The sequence below is a fragment of the Nelusetta ayraudi genome, unplaced genomic scaffold, assembly GCF_046127955.1.
Source record: "Nelusetta ayraudi isolate G7.1 ecotype Tasmania unplaced genomic scaffold, CSIRO-AGI_Nayr_v1 ptg000090l, whole genome shotgun sequence".
Taxonomy (NCBI): Eukaryota; Metazoa; Chordata; class Actinopteri; order Tetraodontiformes; family Monacanthidae; genus Nelusetta; species Nelusetta ayraudi.
This window is the reverse complement of record NW_027466140.1, coordinates 3,485,775-3,505,104: the sequence shown is the minus strand read 5'-3', so window position 1 is coordinate 3,505,104 and position 19,330 is coordinate 3,485,775. Positions and strand designations below refer to the sequence as shown.

At 43.7% G+C, this 19,330-nt stretch overlaps 3 protein-coding genes across 8 annotated transcripts; 2 read left to right on the top strand and 1 right to left on the bottom strand.

The window, feature by feature from the left end:
• The first annotated feature begins 203 nt into the window (after positions 1 to 203).
• rab41 (RAB41, member RAS oncogene family) lies at positions 204 to 7,532 on the top strand. 5 transcript variants are annotated; one of them, XM_076046758.1, is made up of 8 exons: positions 204 to 392; positions 1,540 to 1,598; positions 1,911 to 1,964; positions 2,831 to 2,936; positions 3,244 to 3,355; positions 4,867 to 4,960; positions 7,165 to 7,231; positions 7,364 to 7,532. In XM_076046758.1, the coding sequence occupies exons 1-8, from the start codon at positions 314 to 316 to the stop codon at positions 7,426 to 7,428; spliced, it is 636 nt and encodes a 211-aa protein (XP_075902873.1). In that variant the 5' UTR covers positions 204 to 313; the 3' UTR covers positions 7,429 to 7,532. The 5 variants fall into 5 exon arrangements, 4 of the variants coding, with proteins under 4 accessions (XP_075902873.1, XP_075902872.1, XP_075902871.1 ...); XM_076046757.1 differs by lacking the exon at positions 2,831 to 2,936 and adding an exon at positions 2,268 to 2,373 and having other exon boundaries at positions 208 to 392; XR_012929024.1 differs by lacking the exons at positions 2,831 to 2,936; positions 7,364 to 7,532 and adding exons at positions 2,268 to 2,373; positions 4,382 to 4,475 and having other exon boundaries at positions 209 to 392.
• Positions 7,533 to 10,778: 3,246 nt separating this feature from the next.
• stard14 (START domain containing 14) lies at positions 10,779 to 14,593 on the top strand. 2 transcript variants are annotated; one of them, XM_076046582.1, is made up of 6 exons: positions 10,779 to 11,098; positions 11,246 to 11,393; positions 12,096 to 12,151; positions 12,366 to 12,483; positions 12,587 to 12,639; positions 13,937 to 14,593. In XM_076046582.1, exons 1-6 carry the CDS (start codon positions 10,928 to 10,930, stop codon positions 14,144 to 14,146), a joined length of 756 nt encoding a protein of 251 aa, XP_075902697.1. In that variant the 5' UTR covers positions 10,779 to 10,927; the 3' UTR covers positions 14,147 to 14,593. The 2 variants fall into 2 exon arrangements, with proteins under 2 accessions (XP_075902697.1, XP_075902696.1); XM_076046581.1 differs by having other exon boundaries at positions 10,784 to 11,098; positions 12,096 to 12,199.
• A 480-nt stretch (positions 14,594 to 15,073) lies between these two features.
• Positions 15,074 to 19,315, bottom strand: pdzd11 (PDZ domain containing 11). Its single transcript, XM_076046583.1, has 6 exons — positions 19,158 to 19,315; positions 17,999 to 18,096; positions 17,661 to 17,801; positions 17,476 to 17,574; positions 17,301 to 17,361; positions 15,074 to 16,461 (listed from the first exon to the last, which is right to left on the bottom strand). Exons 2-6 carry the CDS (start codon positions 18,089 to 18,091, stop codon positions 16,427 to 16,429), a joined length of 429 nt encoding a protein of 142 aa, XP_075902698.1. The 5' UTR covers positions 18,092 to 18,096; positions 19,158 to 19,315; the 3' UTR covers positions 15,074 to 16,426.
• Positions 19,316 to 19,330: the final 15 nt, after the last annotated feature.

Below are 19,330 nucleotides of genomic sequence, written 5' to 3'. Positions count from 1 at the left end.
TTTTTTTAAGCTCTGCAGTTTCTTTTCATTTTCTTTGGATGTTATGTATTTATTATATAACTTTGAATTTAAAATTGTCCTCCCTTTAGCTTTCAACTATTTACAAGTGCAGATATTTCGAAATAAGATTTTCCATCGATATTGACGATTTTTTAAAGGAATTGCCTCTAGGTGGGGCTATTTCGCCTTTGTGCCTTTAAGAAAACAATAGCGCTGCCTGGTGCGGGATAGAGAGTCACTACGTGCTCTTCTCCGGTCTAGACATCACATCATTAGCCGAGTCTGCTAGTTAGCTGTTTATTCACAGGACAAAATGTCAACCACGACCGGTGGCGGAGAGTTCAGCAATCCTCTACGAAAGTTCAAGCTCGTTTTCCTGGGCGAACAGAGTGGTAAGCAGCGGCACGGCGATCTTGGGGGGGAAAACACAGATTCATTGGGCTGGCCGTGGGGGATGTGTCAGAAGTTGCTAAAATTGACGTGGCTAACTACCTCGTATTGCCAATTGTGGCTGGTTAGCAGTTTGGCGTTACAACCCTGAAGGCCAGTGACGACACAAGTTGTACATGTTTGGTGAAATGTTTCAGCGGCAGGGTGATGAATATGGATCATGAACTTGACATTTCCTCCGAGTGGTGCTGATGTCATTGCACAACTAGCAGCAAACGGCAAATTGCTACACTAGCTTGACAGTTCCTTGCTGCTCGCAGTGATAATTACGCAGAATAAACGTTTGACACAATGAAGGTGTGTGAGTCAGAGTTATGCGGTGACGGAGGGAAACCAATACGTGATAATTTTTGTCGCTGTTATTTAGCCAGTAAAAGCAGACTACTAAGTCGTAACCCGGTTGGTCGGTACCGTTAGCTGGCTTCTACTTTTAGCTAGGAGTTAGCCGCGCTACGCTACAATACTATATTATTAACGCGCGACGTCAGTGGGACTGTCTCGTTAATCTGGCTGGTTTTCGATTTTCAACCAGAGACGCCAGTTTTCAAGACGGAACTGCATTTCGTGTATTTGTCAGCGCGGCGCCCCTCAACTCGCAATAGTTGCTTGCTAGCTCGCTGCGGCAACACCTTGCAAGAAAAGCCACGTCGGCCGGGGCTGGGGTCCACACCAGTCAGTCGGCCTTTCCGACCAACCGCCCGTGGAACCGCCAGCCCTGAGGGGACCTGCTCTGACCTCAGTGGCCCCAGTGGCGTGTTTCCCGTTAATGCTGTATTGTGCCTTGCTGTGCCGAGTCTGTCATTGTCAAACAAATCGCATGAAGTTGAAGCGTTTTCATTTTTGCTCAAACGTTGTGGCTCCACCCATAAGTGCCAGCTCAGCGTGTGGGTTCAGCAGTCCACATTGCATCAATGGGATATGAACGCACTATGTGTTGTCACTGAGTCACTAACAATTTTCTAGCCCCACCACCACCACCACAGATCTCTATGTGTTATACAACCTCGGGATTTATATAATTTGTACAGCGTGATCTTTGAGAATGGCCTGCTTGTCCCCTTACAAGCGTCTGTCACTGTGTCGTTACAGTTGGAAAGACCTCACTCATCACCAGGTTCATGTATGACAGTTTTGACAACACCTACCAGGTAAAAAAAAAAAAAAAAAAAAGCAAAATGATCTCAAGCAGACACACTGTCATGGCAACAACCGTGACATTGATTAGCGAAACGCGATCCTGCGCTTTCTTACTTGTAAGTGAGCGCAATGGTTTGCAGCACTCATTAGACGTAGGGGGTGGGGGGGGGGGCTGAGTGTTGCATCTTCCTGTCTTGGTGCTAATGGTAGTAGATCTAAGGACACTGATGCTTGATATAAGAAGTTAGACCTGAGTCGTCCTATGTGTGATGCAGGAGTTGTATCTGTTTTTTGTGTTTCAATATGAAGTTATTGTCTTACAGGCAACAATTGGGATTGACTTTCTGTCAAAAACCATGTACCTTGAGGACCGCACGGTAAGTCCTGCCCGTCCGCCACTGATCTTCTCCATCACCACCAGAAGTCTTCCAGAAGGCACACACACACACATTGTTCCATTAGCCACCATTCACTTTACTTTTACCATTCCACCTTCTTTTATTTCCTCATCATTGTAGATTTTTCACCATGGGTTCTGTTGGACATGTGATCATGCTTTTATTTCTTTTAGTTGCCATCTTTATTTCAAGTTTTTTTTGTTTTGCTTCCATCCTCCTCTGGCGTCCTCGTGAACCGCCCCCCCTCTGTACCCACATTCATTACGCGACCGCCGGCGACAGATTCGGCTGCAGCTCTGGGACACGGCCGGACAGGAGCGTTTCCGCAGCCTCATCCCCAGTTACATCCGAGACTCAGCCGCTGCTGTGGTGGTTTATGACATAGCCAGTAGGTATCGTGGCCTCGCCTCCCCCTCCTTGCCCTCTGTTCATCACGAGGAAGGCCAAACAGAAACGTTTGCAGGCCTGGCTGGCTCTCGCAGAAGAGTGGAGTGATTTAAGATGTTTCCGGTGCTTTATCTAACGGGGCTGTTCGAGGGACTAACTGGAGATTTCTGTAAATGTCAGCAGCAGTGAGAGATTCTCTCGTCTGTCTCCAGAACAGCTCGGCACGGCCGTCTGTCAAACGTCTCACTGCACGCTGGACATTTGCAACCTTTCTGCATTCAGATACTCACCTCCTCCTCCATGAAAGCACCAGTTTTCTACTAGTCTGCTGCTTGCCTTGCTGTGTCTTTATTTCTGTCCTCTTCTCCACTTCTTTGCTCTGCCCCCCCCTCTCCCCCACTTTTATCAACACCTTCTTCCTCCCCCTCCCCTCCCTTCCTTTCCGCTCCAACCCTCAGGTTCGGCTCCAGCTGTGGGACACTGCTGGACAGGAGCGTTTTCGTAGCCTAATTCCCAGCTACATCCGTGACTCTACCATTGCTGTGGTTGTTTATGACATCACCAGTGAGTCAGGGCTGTGCTTTAAAACCTCTCTAGAGTAAATCTTTTTTTTTTTTTTTTTTTTTGGTTGGCATTGTCTGCGCTTCACACCTTCAACCAAAGTTAACCTTTTAGATTTGCTTCCTTCCTTCAATCTGGTTGAGTACTAACACAACCACTCTTCTTAACGCTGTCAAGCTTTTTAATCAACCTGTCTGCGCAGGTTTTTCCTCGAGCAAACAAAATTTGTCGCTTTGCTTTCGGGCCCGCGTGTCGGCGATGCATTTATGCCATTTCTGTTTGTCTTTTTTTTTTTTTTTTTAATCTGCAGATCTGAATTCATTCCAGCAAACCTCAAAGTGGATCGATGACGTCAGAACGGAGAGAGGAAGTGATGTCATCATCATGCTCGTCGGCAACAAGACAGACTTGGCGGATAAAAGGTACGCGCTTGCTGTGTGTGTGCCGTGATAGATAAGTGGACAAATTTAATTAATTGTAAGTCAGGACCCGTGTGTACACAGTGTTACTTGCTGACAGGAAGCCACCGGAAGTTGTGTTTGCACTGCGAAAGGAAAAATTGTTTTATTCTGTTTCTGCTGATAAAACTCAGGATAGACTCGAGTCCATCTCTTAATTGCATATATGAAACTAGAGCTCATGTACGTTGTTGTGCCGAGCAATCAGTGACCGAGGTTTAAAGCAGTCAATTGTTGTTTTATTTTAATCTATAATGATCCTATAATTTCTTTTTTATTACTGTCTGCTCTGTCTCAGTCTTGCTGTTTTCTTGCTGCAGACTAGTTGAGGCTTCATTTTCAAAAATCAAATAATTGGAGGAACTTGAGGTGTAATACACGTAATCAGGGCCATTTGTTAATCACATCAGGTTGCGCCAGCGTCGGGTAAAACTGAGATTTTCTGCTCCTGTCGCTCCTGCGACAGCGTCGCCGCTTTCAGGCTCATCCGTCTCTGACCCGTCTCTGCCTGCGCTGCTCTTTACTTCTGTCCTCCATCTGAATGTCTTGCGTCATCAGGCTCACGTGACTGCAGACAAGCTATTAATAAAAAAGGAAAATGGCATTCGAGAAAGAAAGAAAGAAAGGGAAGAAAAAAAACACGCTGCGTCAGATATCGAAGAATACAAACTCTGCCAAACCCTGGAATCCTTCTCCTCTCCTCCTGTCCATCTCATCCACGTCAAGCGTCTGTCTGTTTCGTAAAAGCGGCGTCCAGGCTTTTATTTTGACATTGCTTATTATTATGAGTTGATCTCTTGTCTGTGTGACCTCCTTTTGGTTTTGCCTTATATTTTGTCAGTCTCCTTTTCTGCTCAGTTCCCTCCGTGTCATTTTGATTTTATTTTATTTTTTTCCCGTTTGTCGTTTGTGTCTCCCCTCCACACCACCTCTCCTCCCTCCCCTCCCCTCCTCCCCATCTCTCTCCGTCCCTCCCCGGGACCGTGACAGGCAAGTGTCTGTTGAGGCGGCAGAGAGGAAAGCTCGCGAGCTCAATGTGATGTACATAGAGACCAGCGCCAAGGCTGGCTATAACGTCAAACAGGTTGGTGTGCAGCAACAGCCGGCGCGATACTGACAAACGTCCCCTCACAGTCACCGACCGTGTCCCTGCGGCCGAGGGCGGCCGGCGTGTTTTTCCATCCTGCGAACGGCAGCGCAGAACCAATGAACGATCTCGTTGTTTTCCCGCCGCTTCATCTCGACTCGGCACGGCGGCACCGCTTCCCTTTTTCGTCTTCCTCTCCGTGAGCGCGCGTGTGTGTGTGATAACTAAACTAACTCTCTCCTTCTGTTTAGCCTCCCCTGTTATATTCTCTCATTACGCTCTCTGTTTCTCTCTCCGTCTCTGCCCTTCTCCGTGCATTTCTTTCCATATCTGCCTGTTCGTCCGTCAACCCCCCCCCCTTCTCCCACCTCTGCTTCCACCTGAGCAGACAGATCACCACGGAGGAGGGCGAGCAGAGAGCTAAGGAACTGAATGTCATGTTCATTGAAACCAGCGCAAAGACTGGCTACAATGTCAAACAGGTAGAGAAGCGGCTCCCTCGGAGACGCTCTCAGGCTAATTCCACCATCGGAGCCGCCACGCCGAGCTTTCCGCCTCCTTCTGTCCCCTCTCGTGGCGTCGCGAGGCGTCTCGGCATCCTAGCGGAGTTTCCAAAAAAATGGCAAACCAGCTTTGTTTAAATGCTCAATTGAAAAAACGCACATGCTAGCGCTGCGTTTCCATCCATCCAGGCCAACGTTCAATAGCTCTGTTTTGGAAAAAGACACAAGAACACCGCAGGCAAATAAACTTTATTGTGACTTCAGGTCGAATTGTTGGAATTCTTTCCATGCATTTTCTAATTCAGCTTTCCTAAAAAAAAATTTAAAAAAAAAGGCTTTCCATTCTGGAAACTCAGCTACTGTCTGCTCCTCCAGAGGCATCCCCGTTTACCGCTGGTTCGCTGCCACTGTTTTCTCTCTTTACTTTTGACTCATTCACTAAAACTTCTTCTGCAGCTCTCCTAATGTCTGTCTGTCTGTCTGTGTCGTCCATGTGGTGTGATTGAGGAGATAAAGACTGAAAAAATACGCTTGCTTTTCTTGACAGCCTTAGTGGTGGATGCAGCTCATGTGTAGCGTACGATTTAAAAATGAAGCGCTTGTTAAAAAGCCCGACCCAAAGCTGAGATTGAAGTGTAACCGACAAGTCAATGGAAAACAGTCCTTTACACTTTAACACACACACACACACACACACACACACACACACACACACACACACACACACACACTGACTCATCACTACAGTGAAGTGGATTGCCGTCACCGCTGCAAACGCTACCATACAACTACATACTTTCTCAACCATATCCTTCACTGGTTCGCTACTGCCCCCAGAGGACAAACAGAGTACTACGTATTTCCAGTGTGAGCAGAATGTGCTCGGCTGAAAAAAAAAAAAAAATACCCCACTGAGGCTGCTTATAGTGAAGCAAGTATATTTCCAGTTAACCCGTCAACCATCGCTCCCGTTCATGTGTTCTAATCAGCCAATCTACCGCTTCTTGTGTTTGCCTCATGTATTAAGTTTCCTTCCTGTCATAAGTGGAATCACGTGGACATCCCGTGTGGCAGCAGAGAGTTCTCTTTAATTAAGACAACTCTCATTTAAAGGCCTTTGCACACCGGCTATAAAACAAATAAATGACACGAGATTGTTTAGATTAAAGCTCTCCAGTAGACCAGTACAGGAAAGACGAGTTAAAGCAAAGGTTTTGACAGGGCACTCGAACGGTTTTGGGTAAGACCCCTTCCTCTATGGGTGGGGGGGGCGAGTTTCACCTCCTCATGGCAGAGTTGAAACTGCACCACAGGGGAGCTGGTGGAACAATTGAGAGTCGAACAAGGCTGGGGGGGTTGGGAGAGAAAGCACGAGTCAGCTGTTGCTGTGGGGAGACCCAAAAGTCTGTTCTGCACAACCATTGTGATCCAATGATGCATTTCTTCACGACGTCAAAGAGTTGGGAGCAATCAATCCATGTCCATCCATTCACAGAGTGACTTTTTTTGTTCTGTGTGTGGGGGAAAAACGTGCCAAATTAGCCGAATATCCAGGGTGTCCCAAAAAAATTAGACGTCATTTTGCAGGCCAATAATTGTGGCAATTCTTGATTGAAACAACCTCAAATTTTCACAGAATGTATAGAAACCGATCAAGATTTTAGATGTTTTATTTTTGAACTGTTTTCAGGTTGAGCCATGCCGTTCACTCCCAAAGAGTCATGTTGTGTCTTGGAGTATGTCACCCAGTTGTGACACGGCACACCCAGTTGACGTGTGACGTGTCAAAGGCGGTGCACGTCGCTTGTGAAATCTGGCCCATAATACACTAATGACGTTCAGCACCTAAACTGTTGAATTTCATTGAGCTAGACTCCGTAAGAGATGGATAATTGCTTTTAAAATGATGTCAAGTTTTTTGGAACAGCCTGTATAAAGTTATTTATACACAAAAATACACATCCGGTATGTAAAGGCCCAAGCTGTCTCGTTCATTTGATTAACGTCCTGAATTCATTCATCAGACATGACTTGTATGAATATACTGAATGAATGGGCATCATGAGGTATGAAACAGTTTAACACTTGTGTCACGTGCGGCTCATCCAACTCTAATATTGAGACTTGTCGTTCTGCCGAGGCCTATGTAAAAATGTGTTTAACTTTCCGACTTGCTTCGATAGCTGTTCCGCCGAGTCGCCGCAGCACTGCCCGGGATGGACAGCACACCAGAGAAGAGCAATAATGACAGTATCCTTTCTTTTAAAAACGCTTCTTATTTGGAAAGTAACGGTGAGTTTAGCGGTCGGCGATACCGCGGCAGGTCAGCGGGAGAGCGTACAGGGTGAACGAGTCAGGTGCCTTAACGCCGTCGCCCCTCAGTGGTCAACATCAAGCTGGAGCCGCAGCCAGAGATGACCGTCACTGAGAGCAGCTGCTCGTGCTAGTACACCTCGCACTGCGCTCCGCCAGCCCGTCTCCTCTCCACCAACAGCTTGTCTCTCAGTGGCCACTGTCTCCACCCATGGCGCGCCGCCATCAGAACAGAGGACCTCGTCTTTTTTTTCTCTCTCTCTCTCTCTCTCTCTCTCTCTCTCTCTCTCTTTTTTTCCCCTCTTATTTTTTCCACCCACCCCACCCCCACCCCCACTCGTTCCAACCCAAGTGACTTTTCAGAGTAACCGTGTGGATGTGCATCACCGTGTTGAAACTGATTATTTGGAGAAAAATAAAATATGGTTAAAAACGTTAAAAAAAAAAAAAAAAATACAGTTAAAAACAAGGAATACGTTTAAAACAATATGTTCAGACTTTCACCAGTTGCATGGCATTATATATGATTGCAGACTGACATAACTAACTGCTTCATGAGTTATCGCACAGTGGGGAATCTTAGTGCTGTTACTCTTGTCAGTGTTGTAAAGTATAATTGCTTGGGATTATTTCAATGACTCTGTGAGGTTGAGTTGTCATCTTGTCGTATTTTTTCATTATTCCAAATGGAGGCTTTGCCGAAAGCGATTCTGTCTTTTGAGATTATTTCTTCTTTTTTGTTTTTTCTTTTTTTTTTTGAGGAAGTGACAGGACGGGAACTTGCCAGTGACCTTTACATCTTTGTAATGTTCCATTAGAGACACGCCACACAGCTCAAACAGACTCCACTCGGACACATTTTAGACCTCACACTTTTGGTGGGCTTTTGAAATCCTAAAGCGAACTGTGCGTTTGTCATCCGGATGAACCTAACCTGGGCCTGTTGTTTTAATCTTGGGTGTGTTAAAGGGAGGTGTCGGCTGGGGGAAACAAGGAAATAGTTATTTTTCACGAAAGGGACACAATCTGGAGTTGGTCAGGTTGATTTGAATCGGTGCCTGCTGTAAATCTAGAGCAGTTGTCTTTCCACTATAGTCAAATTTAGCTGCATGTAAACTAACATGTCCGAGGGACTTTACTGTCACATGCACCACGTGTACGAGATGTGTTTTTGTTTTTGTTTTGTTTTTAAAGCCAGTATTTGGTTCTCCATGCTGATGGAAAGTTGTCACTCTTAAACGGCTCCGACGCGTCGACCGTCTCACCGAGATTCGTTTCCATCGTGTTCGTTACATTGTTGCGAGAACATGCAGCATGCGTCACCATGCAGGTTTCATATGGATAAGAACACAGATGCCTTGCTTGTTTGTTCACCGACGTCGTGCACTGAATCAAGCCACAATATTGTAAAAATATAGACGAAGCCTGCTGACTGGGTTTGTGGCTTCACAGGTCGTTTTGTAGAACTGATAGGTAGAGTTCGTCCTTGGATGCGGCTTATACGCTTACTAACACCCTCGCTGTAAAAAAAAAAACAAACAAACAAAAAAAAAAAACCTTAACGCTGAGAAGTTAGTGGCAGTATCTTTAGCTGTATTGCTAGCGCCTGTGTAGGACTGTTGGCTCTATGTGTTTTATTTATTTACTAATCGGGACGTACAGACTAACATCTTGAGCTTGACCAAAAGTACAGAGGCCGACACGCATGTTCAAAGATTATTTTATTTATTGTTTTTGCGTGTCAGCGGTGTCTCCACCTGGTGGGGGACATTCCAGCTCTGGTTGTGGGTTTTGGGGGGTTTTGTTTTTCTTGTTTTCAATGCAGCTTGATCAACAGTTTTTGCAGTGTGTGTAGTCAGTACGTTGGTTTACAGTTGCAGGTAAATGCTGCACCACCTCCAGACACACACACACACACACACACACACAGTTACACACACAACATCTAACTAGCTACAGCACAAGAAAAAGGCACTGGTCATTTGCAGTTGCTTGTTTGGATTTGTCAGCCTTCTCATAATGGATTAGAGTAAACATTAAGTATTTAAGTCTGCCAAATGACCATTTTAACATGAGCAGCTCTTCTATTACTTGTCACTGACTAAATACTCAGCTTTGTGCTATTCTGAATTGTGTCTGTCCATTTGAACTATGCTGTCTACTCGTGTTTAGCAACGTTAGTGTGAATAATGTACTATTATTACGTGATGTATAAAAAGGAGAGTTAAACACAAGTGTAGACCTATTACATGGAATAAAGATATTTCACCAAAATGTAACATGTGAGGTGTCCTTGCTTTTGATGTACACTGTGCAGGCTTTCACAGCAGTCGGGTGGATGTGTATGCGTTTTCTTTTTCATTCTAAACATGAGTCAGCACATTTTTATCCTATTATCTCGGTTACAAATATGCTGTGTAATCTAAGTTATGGTGCACCTTAAGCAAGAATGAGAAACGTCTCTGAAAGTCCTCATTGGGCAATACTCCAGGGAAATGAAGTGTTACGACACAGAGGTGCGGTGGTTATGTCAGTTTGTGCAGACTGCAGTTCTTTACATAGAGATTAAACGCTTTTACCGGCAGTTTCGACATACAGTGAATGCTACTGCTAAATGCATCTTGAAAATGAATCTTGTAACTGACAGGCTTAGTGAATCTGTGGTACAGTTTGGCAGTCCAAGGGGTGACTTTTGGCATCTTCGATATACATTTTAATAGCCCCTTAATAGCAAAATCACACTGCCAACCAATGATTTCAAACAGTCTGTTGTTGAACTTCTGGGTGAACTGCCCAGACCTGGGAATAGTCAGCGTCACATCATTTACTCCACTTCATAGGAGAATGTGTGCTTAGTGTCAGAGACCACAGTCAACTTTTTAAATTATCTTCCAAACATACAAAAGGTAGTAAAACATCATTTAGGTTTAGGAGAACAAAAAAAAAATGAGTGGGAGACTGAAAACAGAGGGCTAATTATGACACACACACAGTTTTCTCTCTATTGATAATTACCAGTAGCCAACACCATGGAGGTCCAGAACGAAAAATAAAGGTGTAATAATGTAGCTAGTGTATGACCTTTCAACAAAAACAGCAGTTACTGAACTGTTTTGAAGGTTTTCTTCGGATTTTGTGGCGTAATGTACGTGTGAATGTTCGACCTTTCCAATGGTTGATAAGTGCTCGTATTCAGCAACTGCGAGCAACACACGCAACCCGAGCTCGCGGCATCTTCGATTGTACATTTCCGACTTCCTGACATTCAAACCGCATGTCTTTCTGACTTCAGTGCGGCAGTTTCACTTCCTAAGTCCGCGTACTTCGTACGGAGTTCCAGTTGTTTCAAACTATTACTGGAGTTTTGGGGGGCGTTTCTCTCTCTCTCTCTCTCTCTCTCTCTCTCTCTCTCTCTCTCTCTCTCTCTCTCTCTCTCTCTCGTTCCGCACCTGCCGACGTACACCTGCACTCAGGAAGTATTGTGACGTCACAGCGGGTGAGGTGTTGGCAGGAATGGGAAAAATCCTGCTCGACCTGACCGGCGGCGGCGGCGGCGGCGAGCTCGCATATATTGTGCAGGTCGGAGGCGCCTGAAGAACAGAACAGGTTTCTCTCAAGGCTCCACACAGGAAAATGTCCGGCTCCAGCATTTTACCCGACGAGGCGCAATTCTCCGACTTCAAGAGGCAGTGTTTGTCGACGGACAACTGGGTCAACAAGTACGACAGCGATGGCATGCGAGTGTGGGTCGAAATTCCCCCGAAGAAGAAGGCAAAGAACGGACCTAAAGTCCATAAAATCAAGGTGGGTTTTTAATGAGAGGTACATTTTTAGGGCTGGATGGACTTCGTGGGTGGACAAACGTGTTTAGCTGTGATTTCATTTTATTTTATTATATTTTTTGTTGTTGTTGTTGTTGTAACTGACTCCTCGCACCTTCCTTCCTATTAGTGTCAAATGGCAATCAAAGACGTGCCCGCGGCCACCATGTACGACGTCCTTCACGACAACCAGTACCGTAAAACGTGGGATTTGACCATGTCGGAAAGTTATGACATCGCCCGGCTGTCTGCGAACGCGGACGTGGGCTACTACTCCTGTAAGGACTCCTTATCGGCCCTCCCTCAAAGTCATTTATTCCTCTGTGTGTGTGTGTGTGTGTGTGTGTGTGTGTGTGTGTGTGTGTGTGTGTGTGTGTGTGTGTGTGTGTGTGTGTGTGTGTGTGTGTGTGTGTGTGTGTGTGTGTGCGCGCGGCGGGATGTTCACCTGGCCTGCAGGTGGCATCGAAGAGCAGTCAGGCAGAGAGGGAAGTGTAAATTAAGGTTGCCTTGAGGCTTCAACACCATTCTCTAGGTCATGGGCTCTGATTGAACCAGATTCCATCCCAAGGTCACAAGTGATTTAGATGAAGTAGTTAATAATAAGTATTATAGTATATATAGTGTTATAGTATTGGGGGAACAACCCGATTTGGACCAAAAAAAAAAAAAAAGCAAACACAACTATTTAAAGAGAGCTTTGTCATCACAAGGCCTGTTTTTATGAAAACAATTTTCATGTGAAACAGCAGGCCTGTTTGTTTTGGTTTTGTAATGAAATGTTGAAATTACACAACAAAATATACACATGAAGAAGAGCTGCAGGCAGAGATGGAGAGTGAACCTGTTTTGTTTTTTGGTGTCCAGTCCTGTTTATTGCCATAACATGAGTGGCTATCGTTCAGTTTTAGGTTGTGACGGTGGGGAAACTTGTCTGTGGCTCGACAGAATTGTTTTATTCTCTGTTTTTGCCTCGTTTACAGGGATCTGTCCCAATCTGATACGGAACAGAGACGTGGTGACTCTGCGATCGTGGAAGGTGACGGATGACGAGTTCATCATTGTCAACTTCTCGGTGAAACACCCGGTACGAAACCCCCGCAACATTGAAACCACTGATTTTTTTTTTTAAGCGTGACGTGTCAGACAAAATCGACAGTGTTGTACATTGGTGATGCCAGTGACGATGCCTTGAATGAGGTCTTTGCAGTTGAAACATGTCTTTCATTCTTTTATTTTTGGCGTGATTATAGAAGTACCCACCTCAAGCTAAATATGTGAGAGCCGTTTCCATCATGACGGGCTATGTCATCAAGTCTACGGGACCAAACAGCTGTACATTCATATACCTCTCACAAGCTGACCCCAAAGGTAAGACGACAACAAATCCAAGTCAAGTTGACATCCTGTTGTATTTAAAGGAAAAGATAAGACAATTAAAGTTTTGTGTTTTGTTTTTGTTTTTTTGCATCAGGTTCTATCCCAAAAGTTGTCGTAAACAAAGCCACGCAATATCTGGCACCAAAGGTAAGAAGACGTGGTTGTTGTTTTTTTTGGTAGTTCTTAATTCAGTAACATGTTTTTTCTGTGTCAAAGAAGCTCAAACCAATAAAAGTGAACACAAACTATCAGTGAGGGCATGTGTCCACAAGGTAAATGTGTAATAGGTACACAAAAGTACACTCACACTTGTGCACACACACACACACACACACACACACACACACACACACACACACACACACACAAAGGGTTGGCCTTAGTGCCCATGTGCACATGAGGGAACCAGGGTTTCACGTGTCACCAAGGACAATAGTAACCATAGAAACCAAATTTAAGGGCCGGTCCTACTGAGATTGCTGACAAAGAGGCAAACTTGTTGTGCAGGTTTCATCTCTTCAGCTAGCTGAAACTATTTCCATCTCTCGCTCCTTGCATGCATGCGTCCGTGCAAGAGAGAGATTACTTGCCATTGTGAGACTTAACTACAAACACAGACCGACAGTTTGAGTTATGAAGTCAATTTCTTGTACAAGACTTTTTATGTTTCAAATATGAAAGATTTGAAAAAAACAAACATTAAAATACCTTACGCTTTGCCAAAGTACACTGATAACTCCCAGGCTCTCAGTGGAACTCTAACCCCAGGTTAGTGACAGCTTTGCTCCTGACGCCACCTCGACTTTGATTTTGTCCCCTACCAAGGACAACAAAGAATGTGTTTTAACGTGAAGCTACAACTGAGTGGTTTACCGTGAGGACGTAGACAAAGGACCTGAATAAGCTGTTTCCCCTGCGACTTTGTAAATTAATGCCATGCGGTTACTCTACTGGAATCCAGCATGAGAAGATTCTGCAGTGGGCGTAACATAAGTTAAATATATCAACCTCGCAACAAATGAGATTGATATATGTGTTGCGAATATATCAACACTGCAACAGATGAGAAAATCTCCTCATCACTTGCCGAAAGATGCTAAATCTGTCCTCCGGGTTTGACTCTGAGGAAGCGGTGAGCTGCAGCGGCACCACACTGACGATGAATAGGATGCACCTGCCCACCAAAACTAACAGTTCTGTATTTTTAATTGTTCAATGTCCAATTGTTCCAATTCTGGAGTCTGAACTTTGGTCAAATTCTCCGGGTCGCTCACTGATGTTGCACGTGTTGCAACACTCGTGACACAACCTGTTGGTCCGCACTTTCCAACGAGTGTCGTTGCTGAGTCTGGGTTGGCCCAGGCCCAAAGGCGCGGCTGCTATCCCCGCTGCCAAAGTGCATCCTTTGTCCTAAATGTCTCATCACTCTGTGCGCTCCTTGCAGGTTCTGAGGAGTGTGCACAAGGCGGGTCAGAACTATCAGGCGTGGAAGGAGCAGAACTCCCCAGAGCACAAGCCCTGGCTGTACCCGGAGCAAAACACCCTGCCCATGATGGACCCGGCCGAGCTGCTCATACAGAGGGCCGACTCGCTGGAGAACGTGGACGAGGGCACCAAGGACGACGTCCAGGACAGTGGCGAGGACAGCAGTTAAGCTCCATCAGGAGGACCGAATGGACCTCAAATAAATCCACTCACACTTGAGACTCTTTTAATCATCCTTTTTTTTGTTAAAGCAACAAAAGTAATTGCTGTGCCTTATTAGGTGGGCAGAGTTGCAGAGTGTTTACACTGACCTACCCACAACCTCCTGTTGGATGTACCAACCGTGTCTCCAGTGTTTGGATTGGAAGTGTTGGGCTCTTATCGTGTCACAGTTCCAACACAACATTCACACTGGCTTCTCTTACTGAGCCTCTTCTTCTTCTCCTCTTTTAAAGCCGCAGCTACATCAAAGGACATTTTATATCGGGAAGTGAAGTGTACATATCCACCAGTCAGTCGCTCACCGTCTTTATTTCGTGCCCGGAAAATATTAGATGCGACGTGATGGTGGTTGTCTCATAGTTTATCTTTTTTTTCCCAACTGTTTCTTTTATTTTTTTTAGAAATGATTTTCATCTTTTTCTATCATACTAGACACCATTCAAGTGTTACCTCCATCAAGATGAAACTGTCTTGAACCTTAACCAATCACAATATCCCCCCTAATCTATAGGTTCGGTCACACCAGTGGTTCGGGCCATTTATTTTTAAAAGTGTATTGTAAAATAGTGAGAACAAAACAACATCACTACATTTGCTATTGATTTTACTTTTTAGTTTTTGTTGTTATCAACATTCTATCCCCAGATTTAGATTTTTGGTTAGTCTTGCAAAAATGTACTTTCTAATACATTAAACCTTTGTCAAGGTCCATTGTATTTATTTGGATTTTGTGCAATTTATGTGACCTAATCCTGCAGTTTGAAACCTTTGGAAGAAAGGGATCCAATGTTGATTTTTGGGAATGAATATCAGTAAGGGGTTTTTTTTTGTTCATGTTAAAAATGCAGCTGAAGGATTGGAATGACCATAAATGTATTTTTTGTATTTATTTATTTATTTGAAACTGCTGGTTAAATGTAGATAACGCCATCAACACAAGTGCTTTTTTTTTGCCAAGAGAAAAAGGGAAAGAAAAAAGGTGGTCTTGACTTTGTCAGAAATAAACCTCACGTGTTGAACATGCATCATTGTCACTGACTGGATTCCTCTCAAGTTGACAAGCAGGTCTCAGGAGAAACCAAACTGAAAGGCGGAACAAGCTCGGCCACTTCTAGCATACCAGGGCATTTCAGAAGGTGTCACCTCTGTGAGGTGTCTAAGAACACGGTTGCACGCAAGTGCGTAGTTATTGGTAGTTACACTTAATATTTGAAAATGAAAATAAAAATGAGTGGACTCTGCTAAAGAAAGACTCGTGGTCGGGATAAGCATGTATGTTTTAACAATCCACTGCAACATTAGTCAATAGAGGAGTAACTGAGGTTGCACAAAAAAAAGAAACAAATTGATACTTTGCAATATAAAGTTAATGCTGATGAGCGTTCTCTCAAATACTGCATTCACAGAGTAAGTTTTACAGTTTAGAGAAATGTTTGGTTTTGGATTTCAAACGGTGATATTTCAATTTAGCAGAGGTCTTACACTCAAACCACCCTTCTGCTTTTGTACCGTTAATGATAGCAAGTAATAAACTATCCAACATTATCTATCCATATATATACATATATCACTCACACACACACACACACACACACACACACACACACACACACACACACACACACACACACACACACACACACACACACACACACACACACACACACACACACACACACACACTTTTCTTAGTCGAATCTTACAATCTCACGACTAAGAAGTTGTCCCTTCACGAGGCAATGCAGTGCATTGTTTCCATCTGTGTGCATCCTCTGCCCTGTCATTAGTAGTGTTGTAAGAGAAAATAGAGGACAGTGCAACTATAGAACAAAATGCAAACGATGTTTGAAAAAAAATATATAATTTAAGAAGTGTTTGACAAAACCAGGGCCACTCTCTATTGGGTATGTAAAGAGTGAAAATGAGAAAATACGTTTCTGTTACATAATTCACTGTGTAAAATGCGCGCCAGGCTCCAGCTTCCGTCAGCCCCTCAGGGTGTCTCCAGGTAGAATCACAATTCCTGTAAGATCACACTGGAACGACCGGGGGAACCAGGAGGACGACATGCAGTCGTGTGCGTTGTCATGACACGGAGAGCATTCTGAAGGTGCGTGTTTGTTCCACGATGAGGCTTGAAGCTGCGAGGATGGAGGCCAGAGTCTGTGGGAGGAGGACAGTGACGCACGCTGATGCAGCTGTCCTCATCTCTCGTCTTTGCTGCCACCTAATGTACGGTCCGCTCCTTCTGCCGCTGGTAGTCTGATCAAAGAAAACAAACGGGACCAGTTCACCGCACAGAACGACGCAACACAGGTCACAATTCCATTCAAAAACCTTTTATCCTTTTGTTAGAGACCGATTCGATTCAAATCCATTTGGATTAGATGCTATGACAAATTTGTTGTAGATATTTTATAAAACAAACTTTCATTGGACTTTGAAAGTGACAGTACAATATTTTCTTTTCAAATATGACCAAATTCTTATAATAAAAAAAAGACAAAATATCCTAAAGCATTGTGCCTTTATGCCACTGGCAAAAACACACACATACAAAACAACAACACAATGACATGTCAATGTATTTATTTTTAAACGTTGACCAAAAACAGGTAACAAAAGTGCAATATCTTAGCCTGAGCAACGAGCATAGGGCTTTCAATATTAGTGTTAAGTAGGTGAGTTTTTGCAATTTTATTTTTTAATTTATTATTAGTCCGTGGAAAAGGGTTACTGTTGAAATTCAAATCAGAAGGCTGCAAATAAAAAAAAGAGCCATACGATTTTCATTTACATTTTATTTGTTTTGATAAGCTTTTTTAATTTCAAAATCAATTTTGTATGTTTGCAATATTAAGTTATTTTTTATTGTATAGTATTAAGCGATTCTTTGTCCCATATTCAGGTTGAAGCAAAACCTGTTTGGGTCCATATAAAAAGGTTCACGGTCATATCTGGGGGAAGATTCTTTTCAATGAATATCAATGTTGGCCAGCGACTTTGCCCAAGTTTAAAATTTTGGCCCCACTGTGTGTTTGAGTTTGACACCCCTACTAAGACTAAGCACATTTCAAAATTAACCATGATGAGGAACTTACTGTATGGGAAAAAGCGAACCCTCATTAGGATTTCTCGTGCAGTCTTCAGAATTTCCACTGCCTTTAAAGTAAACAAACAAACAAAAAAAGCTGGGGTCAAACGTTCTATACACAGAGACCACAAAAGAAAAGGATAACACAAACATTCTTTCGTGCAACAAGTGTATGAACTTACTCTGGAGTGCTCTATGTCTTGGAAATCCACATCATTCACCGAGAGAACTTGATCTCCTTCCTGAAGACCTGCCCGGTGTGCATCAGAGTCAGGGACCACCTGCCAGCACACACACACACGGAAACTGTGACAAGCCAATCAAATATTTTCCCCTCGTAAACTCCCACAGGAGCACGCTCAGACACCTTGGATATGAAGATCCCCAGCTGCGACGCCTTGCCACCGCGGATGTTGAAGCCCAGCTGTGCCCCTGGTGGCTTTTTCAACACGATGGAACGAGGGAGGAACTGGGTGAGCTCGTTGTTGTAGTCGGGGTGATGGATTCGCTAACAGAGCCCCCCCGCCCCCACAAAAGAAGATTAGTTAAACAGATGGAGTTACCTTTGACATATTGGAGTTGTTGGAATGTGTGTCGAGCCTTAGTTAAGTGACATTAATGACAATTTCAGTAGCATCTTCTGTGTAAAAGCGTAACGTTTAACAACCTAATAGAAGACGTTCACAACACATTGAGCAGCTTTACCTCCTGCGCTGGCATCCATGCTGGTGGGTTCTCATATGAGGGCAGGAACACTACTGGGAGCTGGTAGTCATCATACGGGATTTTCTGATCCATTGTTCCTGGATCATGTGAGAGCGAGGTCAGGTGGTGGAATGCGCTCATTATTTTAGTAATGCACTGTAGTTTACTGCGTAGTATGTAGTTAAAAGTAATAAAAGCAGGGAACGATCTTTGCCGGTCTACCAGACAAAAAAAACTGACATCTCAGTGAAGTCTTAGGTTGGACATCCCTAAGAATTGCCCCGTTTTTGTTTTGCACTTGTGTATGTGAGTATATATATATATATACACATATATATTTTACATTTGTAAATGCTCTTAATTTCTATAGTATTCTTTTTACTCTTGCTCAGAGTGTGTAGCTTAGTTACCTTAATAAAGCTTTTTCTCTATGCTTTCTTTCTTCCTTTTCATTTGTTTTGCAAATTTTGAGATCTTTGATTTTACTTGTGTGCGGGTTTTTTTTTTTTAAACCCTTTTTTACAGCCTGTGTGTTTTTAATGATTATTATTTATGATGTCTGTACGGTGTCCTTGAGTCCCAGAAAGGCGCCTTCAAATAAAATGAATTATTATTATTATTATTATTATTATTATTAATTTCAGAAACTGCACAAATGACCCATAGGTTAAGTGGATATGTTTAGCTTAAAGCTTTCGGGGCATCTTTAATGTTCTAATTTATATTCATACTTATGAAAGGCAGACGCAATAAGAAGCAGAGTAAACATCAAACCTCTCGGTTTCTCTTGGATAAAATAACTAGGTATGCATTCATGTAGCACTGGACAACAACGTTAGCAAAACTCCCGATGGTCAGCCGATAAGTTATTATCGTTAATAAGACCAGTCACTGAAACGAACATTGACTGACATTTTACAAAACCAAATTTATTCATTTTTTTTTTTAGTTTGTTGTAGCTCACTGATAAAGACGAGCAAAGAGCTAATGCTACATTTAGCTAAAGTCCTCCCTAGCTAACCTAGAAACACCGTGATTATTTTATGAAACAAACTCGAAACATCGAAGTTACGTCACTGTAAATTGAAATACCCCGCAAACGGTGTAAAAGAAAGAGTGCAACAGACAACAGAGTAAAAAAAATATCAATTTCTATTACCTGCCAGTCCGTTCGGTCTGCTGGCAAAAAGAACTACAGTCGGGTGTCGACAATCTTTCTTCTTCGTGCCAAATTAAACACTAGCCGTCTTTCAGTGGCGTATCGCCCCCTGCTGTCGCAGAAGCGTCATGCCACTCCGCCGGACTTGGAAAAAGTCACGTCCTTGTTTTACA